We start from the raw sequence: 7,500 nt of genomic DNA, 5'->3' as shown, positions 1-7,500 counted from the left end.
CTGAGCTAAATCGAGTAGTTTCATGTCATTTCATTAATCTTTTCAACTTTATGGAGGGGCATGGTATATTAGATTCACTTAATGAGTTGCATTTGTTTTGTGTTCATTATATTTTTTTGCCACGAATTCAAAGAGCTGCCACTGAATTTCAGAACCAGTGGAATAACCATGGCCTTTCAACACAAGGGGGTCAAACTCCTCTACAGCTATGGCAAAGGGGTATAGTCAGCAATGCAGGGATGCATAACCCAAGCATGAATGGCATTGTTGATATGGACAGCAATTTTTCTCTTGATGATAACAGTCTCCAGTCAGAGTTAATTACAAACAATAATGTTGTTGTTCCATCAATTAACATTACCATCAGAAACACAACAATGAATACACTTGTGCAGAATTTTAATCCATTTGAAGATGATGGTAATCATGGTATAGATCTGTTTTGCAACCTTGTGCATTTTCTTGAAGGCATTCTGTAAGTTGGCTATACAACATTCTGGATAGCCGTATTAAATAAATATTCCACTGAATAACCGATTTGGAAAATAGATTTTAGCATATTCACATCAACAGAAAATGCAAGCATGCGTTACTTATTTACTATGGTTTCAGTTTTCTTCCATTGGATGAATTGTTATAGAATGTTAAAACCTTTATAATTCTGTGAGCTCACTTGCATGTTTACATTTTACAACTGTGTTTCATGTTTAATGAATGTCAGTGTGAATGTTAAACAAATCGTGAAACACATCTGAAAACCAATTTTATTGATGGGTTTCTGAAACTCAATAAACAAATTATTGTATCACCTTTGTTGTGGTAATGAACAATATCTGTATCAACAAAATCTGTGAAAGCTTAGAAGGGGAATGACTAGTAATACTGTCATTATGATTATATTTAGCTTATTCAGAATGTCCCCTTAATATGCTTGTACAGTAACTGTTAGATAAACAGTAAAACTTTATATTATCTACGTTGGATTTCTGTAATCCAGTAAATCTTTAGTTGGTCAAGTTATCAGAGAAAAATGAAAGGTACTGACTCAACAGCATTATATGTTTGATCCAAAGCAGTGGGAGCATTGACAAACAATGGAAATGTTGCAATATTTACTTACTTTTAACCTCAGTAAATTCAGTTTGGTCCAATACTGTCTGAAACTACACAACAAACTACAGCTAGAGAGATATGATGGCACCTAATTATGGAAACCAAAGAACAGAAGAATTTAAAGTACAAACTTAACCGGTACTAACATTTTGAAGTGCAGGCCTGTCCACTTTAAGCTATGCCAAAGCCATGGGTGTTACCCAATGCAAAGTCCATATTTTCCTGAAAGTCATCATAAGAAGTGTGCAGTGGCAACTTCAAACAGTTGATGCAGGTATTTGCAATGGGAAGTTTAGAGGGGTTTCCTCCATCATGCTCTTGGTGAAGAAATTCAATTGAAGGCTGCGGAGAGAAGCCAATTGGTGGAACAGCACTGGCTCCAGTGGCAAAGGCAAGAATTGTCTCCAGCTTCTGTGTTCCTTCTTGATCTGGACAAAAAAGTATTGCATCAGAAAATACAACAAAACAATGACAATATGGTGAATTATTACCAAGTGAAAAAACAGCTCTAGCAACACTTAAGTCACCTAACCTTCTGCATCTGCAAGGTAGTCTCTCCAAAAAGGAACGACCATTTCTTCAGCTTGCCTTCTATTGCTGCCAACAGGAGATAGACGTATGGTAAAAAGGCTGTCAATGAGGTCAGCTGTGAGGGTTGTGGGAGACCAACATAGAAGGGGCCGAAAGCTCTCCGGGTGGGTTTGAATTTTGTCCAGCACCCCAAGGCTTCTCAGTCCATCCCGAAATCTGTAAAATATAATCACTAGTAACTGCATTGTCATCAAAAGTTTCCCAGCAAAAACAGCAGTTGTCAACTAGCTTCCTCATTCTGCTCTCCCTCACTCCTCAAAGAAGGTCAGCAACAAAACCTCCCTAAATTGCAGTCATACAGTTAAAGGTTAATTAGAAAGGGTTTCACAAAAAAAGATAAAAATGTACCTCTCAAAAGGACCACGGACTCTGTGTATCACTTGAAACATTAGGATGTCTTCTGCAAGCAGATATTTGTCTTCCAAACTCCGCAACTGTCTCAAGCAGCCCGCATTGGCCAAATACTCCTCAAGTGGTGCTGTTGTTGCTAGGAGGTCTTCAAAAGTTTCACACTCCATGACCTTTCAAGACACACATGCATACAAAAATGTGTTGTATAAAAAAGGCACACATATTATACAGCACAACATAAACTAAAAGTGAGATACCCTTTTAATTTTTTCATGCAGGTCACTATCAGCAACATCTTCCAAAACTGGTTTAGCCATTTCCGGGCCCTCAACAAGGCAAGAGAAGAGAGTTGGGGAAAGAAAACGTGCAGGAGGACCGCCGTGAACAAGGCTTACAGCAATGGCCCTGCCTGCAACTAAGTACCTGTCCTCCCTCATGGCTAGAGAAAAGAAATTACACATAAGTAATAGTGTATTCAAGCATTCAATGACAAAAACCTATTTCATAGTACCAAAATGTAGGCACAAATTGTGGTTATTATGTGAATCTCATCAATGATATGCTACAATCTATACATACCGTTACTGTCAAAAGCCAAGTTCATTTTCCCTTCTTCTCCCTCAAACATTTGAGACTTGGACAAAGCATCCATTAGAAGTCTTAGAAATTCTCTCCTTGGTCCACCTAAGTCCACAGCCTCTTCTGCTACTCCCATGTCATCAGAAAATCTGACAGAAATGGTGTGACATGGATTGTATGTCCCTCGTTTAAAACCTCTAATAGCTCCATCCAGCACTGATGACCGGTTAATGTTAAACTTGCATTTCTTCTGATGGTTAATTTGAGTTGCAAGGTCTTGCAAAATATCTCTCACTGGCACAGAACATCCTGTGGTCCTTCTGAAATGAACAAGAATAAATACATTTGGATTAGAATACTACTTGAAAGAGCTAAGATATGCAGCAGAATAAACAGGCAATTGACTACCAACCTCTCACTCTGCAAGCTTGCTAGGATAGCCTGGTGCATTTCCTCATCTTCAGAAGACACATCAGACAGTGCACCTATTACTGTAAGGTAGCCATCATAGTTTACCGAATTATGATATGCTGAGGTGGAGGAAGTGGATGGTACTGCAGAACAAGTACTTTGTAAATTGCTGCTGTGATTGAGAGGGCTTGACCTACTTTGGCCGGACAAGACCAGAGGTGAATCAACTAAAGATATTCCTTCAAAAGATGTGGCAGAAGGCTGAATGGCAGTATAGCAGTTTTCCACTGAAGACACCTGCAGCTGACTTGAGGAACCACTTGCTGACATGCTGCTGTGGCTAGACGAGGGCACTGACACAGGTAGAACAACTGGAGTAGAATTTGATGGAGCGGCATCAATCGGACTGGTCAAACTGCCAAAAGATGCATTTGAGTGCCTCTCTGTCTGAGATGAAGAACGCAGCTCCATTGCAGAACTGGTGTTTTCATCATAGCTGTCCTCGCTTGTATTACCTGTAATGTCATCCTTGGAAAGACAAAAAACAAAAGAATAAAATTAAAGTATCAGACATTCCATGCAAGCATTTTTATGGGTTATTATTACAATGATTTGCAGGTAAATTCAAATGTAATATACCAAAATTGGCTTTGATGGCCTGATGTATAGGGCTTTTGATTTGTAGATTTTGTGTATAAGATTAGCATCCAGTTCCTGTCCAGCACGCAGTTTTGGTAAAATCAGATTTTGTTGATGTTTCCACATGCCATCAGAAACTCTAGACTGAAAAACAGGCAAAATTAAAAGTTATGTGAATTTAATTTAAATGTTATTAAATTATATATTTCTATTTGAGTAGACACTTATATCAACATGACGAGTTAAATAAATGTAAATACTTTATATCAGCTGAGAGTTTTCCCCCAAAGGCCTCCCTCATTTGTTCAGTTACTGTTGTCTGGTTCCAAGATTTCTGGAATTCAAATCCATTGAGTATATGTCCTTGTTCATGTAGCTGTTGCTTTGCACGATGCATGACGACAACACTGCTTGATGGTCTGGGAAGAAGGATGACATCTTTGTTAAAAGTGTCATGATAATGTGTTCTGGGCCTGCAAAACAAAGCACACATTTATCCTTAATTGCATTCCGTGCTTGTTCACCTGGAACACGTGGCACAAACAAACGTGACACTGTTCTTTTAATCTATGAATTCACATAGGCCTACTTAACATGTGCATATATTGCGATATATTATTTGATATTGTTGTAGGTTGACTGTGGGCCAAACTGATAACTTTAAGTGATGATTTACAAACATGTCTATGTTCACATTGTCTAAAGTGCTTTATATAATAACCCATACAGTCTGCTTCCAGCAAGATTAATCTACAGTAATCATGATTCTTTTGAGTCACTAATGAATTTGAATCGCCAAAACAACAAGCAATAATAACTTACAGCACGTTTTATCAACAGCAGATGCTAAATTAGCAAAACGTAGCTCATAGTAGCTTGTAGCTAACGTTTGGAATATAATCAGTCAATTTACCATTCTGCTAACTTCGAAGTTGTTCTTACCTTTTTCGTGACCGGGTACACCAATTGCCAAAATGTTTCTGGGTTTGATATCGCAAAGGCCGCTGCAATCCTCCAGTTTGTCCTTGTGTAGCCGCCGCCTCTCTTGCTAATCCGACCTGGGAGCTACCAGGCCTGAAAAGTTCTCTCATTTCACTTTCTATGCATGAGCTGTGCGTGACTGCATTTGCACGGGTCGTGTCCTGTACTAGGGTCGATGACAGGGAAGCGACAGTTTCAGGGGATGAGAGGATATTTCTTAATACTCCAATTGCCTGTTGAAGTACTACTGCTTCATTCCCTCCTTCCATACTCGGTCGGGACCTGAACGTGACCTGCCCCTTCTTCTCAGCCAATCACAGCGCAGCAAAAGACCTGCCTTCCGTTTCCACTATACCTACATCCGTTTCCACTATTCTTTCTCTCTCACACACATATATTCTTACTCTCACACACATATATTCTCACTCTCACTCACATATTCTCCCTCTCACGCACATATATTTTCCCTCTCACACACATATATGAATGTAAAATAAGAATATATGTGTGTGAGAGGAGAATATATGTGCGTGAGAGGGAGAATATATGTATGTGAGAGTAAGAATATATGTATGTGAGAGTAAGAATATATGTATGTGAGAGGGAGAATATATGTGCGTGAGAGGGAGAATATACTGTATGTGTGTGAGAGCAAGAATATATGTGAGTGAGAGTGAGAATATATGTGTGTGAGAGTGAGAATATGTGTGTGTGAGAGTAAGAATATATGTGAGTGAGAGTGAGAATATGTGTGTGTGAGAGTGAGAATATGTGTGTGTGAGAGTGTCAGACTGTATTATGTCTTGTACGGCCCCTCATATTAAAGAGCGTCTCCCACTCGCCACAAAGGAGGACCTGCTGCTGTTTGGACCCCTGTCTGTAATAATGTTTCTTTGCATGCTTGCCATCTGCTACTGCTATGTGTGTGTGTATCAGGCTGCACTCTGCGTGAACACAATGTTGAAGTCCAGCAACCACCGAGCCAGATGCACCATAGGACTCTACCTCTCACTGTTGTTGCTCCAGCTGTCATCAATCATATTTCATATCATCTTTACCATGACGCTGAAGAGAGAAGCCCTCTGCAGCGTGACCAACTCCATGGTGCTGCCTCTTATCATCATAATTCCCTCGTGTATCAATCCTTTCTTCAACGCCAGGAATCCACAAATCAGTTATCTCCTCTTTTCTGCATCCAGTCAGAGGAGACAGGCTGAAGACGTGGTAGAGATGGAGGTGATTCAGTAGAGCAGGAGTCCTATTTATGTGCCTCATTTGTTGAACTTTAAATAGCATATCTATTGGATTTCTCCCTCAGACTTTGCAGGAGCAGGATACATCTCAAAAATCAGAAATCTGAGTTTAGATTAAGGATTTTGGGGAAAGAAATAGTCTAAATGTGTCAGGGCTTAGCAAAAAAAGAGGACACAGGCGCAGAATGCGGTGCAGTGCTCTGAGCAGAGTCTTTAATAAAAAGGCCAGGAGGGCAAACAGTCTCAAGACCAAACACAAAATCACACTTGACGTGGGAAAAATGCAAAAACAAAACTTGATCATAAACGAGAGTCCAGAACAAGGCAAGGCAAAGTTACCAGGAGATCGCGAGGTCAAGGCTGGTAATGTGCACCCACATTACCCAAGGTGACGAGACAAACTGGCACCGAGTGCAGGGAGGACGCAGACTAAATACAAAGGGAGCAGGGTAGACAACTAGACACAGGTGTGACACATGAGGGAGGATCAGGTAATCACCAGGAGGAGGAGGGAGAACACAAGGAGGGGGAAGTCAAGACACCTGAAACGAGAGGAGAGTCAGTGATACAGAACTTAACAGGAAATACCAAAATAAAACAGGAAGTAACACAAACCAACCTCAACACAAAAGCCCTGGCTCAAACCTGAAACCCTGACAGTACCCCCCCCTCAACGTGCGCCTCCAGGTGCACTTCCGGGCTTGTCCGGGTGGCGGCGATGGAAGTCGCGGATGAGAGAGGGATCCAGAATGCGGGAGGTGGGGACCCACGACCTCTCCTCAGGGCCATAGCCCTGCCAGTCCACCAGGTACTGGAGGCCTCTGCCCCGTCGTCTCACATCCAGTAGGCGCCGGACGGTGTAGGCTGGCTGACCGTCGACCAATCTTGGAGGTGGAGGTGGTGTGGCAGGAGGCTGAAGAGGGCTGGAGATGCGGGGCTTGAGCTGAGACACGTGGAACACCGGGTGGATTCTCATGGAGCGTGGTAACTGGAGTTTGACAGACACGGGGTTGATTATCTTGATTATCTCAAAGGGGCCGATGAACCTGGGGGAAAGTTTCCGGGACTCAGTGCGGAGCTTGATGTGGGCAGTGGAGAGGTAGACTGACTGTCCAACGGTGTAGGCAGGGGTCTTGGAGCGGTGACGGTCAGCCAGCCTCTTGTTCAGGGCAGACGAGCGGAGCAGGGCAGCTCGGGCCTCCCTCCAGATACGCCTGCAGCGTCGGTAATGGTGTTGAACGGAGGGGACGGAGATGTCTGTTTCCTCCTCCGGGAAGAGGGGGGGCTGGTATCCCAGGGAGCACTCAAAGGGAGAGAGACCAGAGGCAGAGGAGGTGAGAGAATTGTGTGCGTACTCTACCCAAGGGAGGTCCGAGCTCCAGGTGGCTTGATGGCGGGCACAGATGCAGCGGAGGGCGGCTTCTAGGTCCTGGTTTGTCCTCTCCGTCTGGCCGTTGGACTGGGGGTGGAACCCTGAGGAGAGGCTAGCAGAAGGACCAAACGCAGCACAGAAGGACCGCCAGACCTGAGAAACAAACTGGGGCCCGCGGTCAGAAACAATGTCATTTGGGATGCCATGGAG

At 42.8% G+C, this 7,500-nt stretch overlaps 1 protein-coding gene and 1 long non-coding RNA gene across 2 annotated transcripts; both read right to left on the bottom strand.

The window, feature by feature from the left end:
- Positions 1 to 1,284: 1,284 nt before the first annotated feature.
- On the bottom strand, positions 1,285 to 3,184 carry LOC114430719 (G2/M phase-specific E3 ubiquitin-protein ligase-like). The gene is made up of 6 exons (XM_028398684.1): positions 3,047 to 3,184; positions 2,635 to 2,954; positions 2,313 to 2,494; positions 2,053 to 2,225; positions 1,646 to 1,860; positions 1,285 to 1,541 (listed from the first exon to the last, which is right to left on the bottom strand). The coding sequence occupies exons 1-6, from the start codon at positions 3,082 to 3,084 to the stop codon at positions 1,285 to 1,287; spliced, it is 1,185 nt and encodes a 394-aa protein (XP_028254485.1). The 5' UTR covers positions 3,085 to 3,184.
- An 83-nt stretch (positions 3,185 to 3,267) lies between these two features.
- On the bottom strand, positions 3,268 to 5,127 carry LOC114430730 (uncharacterized). The gene is made up of 4 exons (XR_003670007.1): positions 4,627 to 5,127; positions 3,945 to 4,157; positions 3,685 to 3,828; positions 3,268 to 3,573 (listed from the first exon to the last, which is right to left on the bottom strand). It is a non-coding gene; the product is annotated as an uncharacterized LOC114430730 (long non-coding RNA).
- Positions 5,128 to 7,500: the final 2,373 nt, after the last annotated feature.

This window comes from Parambassis ranga, unplaced genomic scaffold (genome assembly GCF_900634625.1).
Source record: "Parambassis ranga unplaced genomic scaffold, fParRan2.1 scaffold_27_arrow_ctg1, whole genome shotgun sequence".
Taxonomy (NCBI): Eukaryota; Metazoa; Chordata; class Actinopteri; family Ambassidae; genus Parambassis; species Parambassis ranga.
The sequence above is the reverse complement of the archived record's forward strand: the minus strand, read 5'-3'. Positions and strand labels throughout refer to the sequence as shown.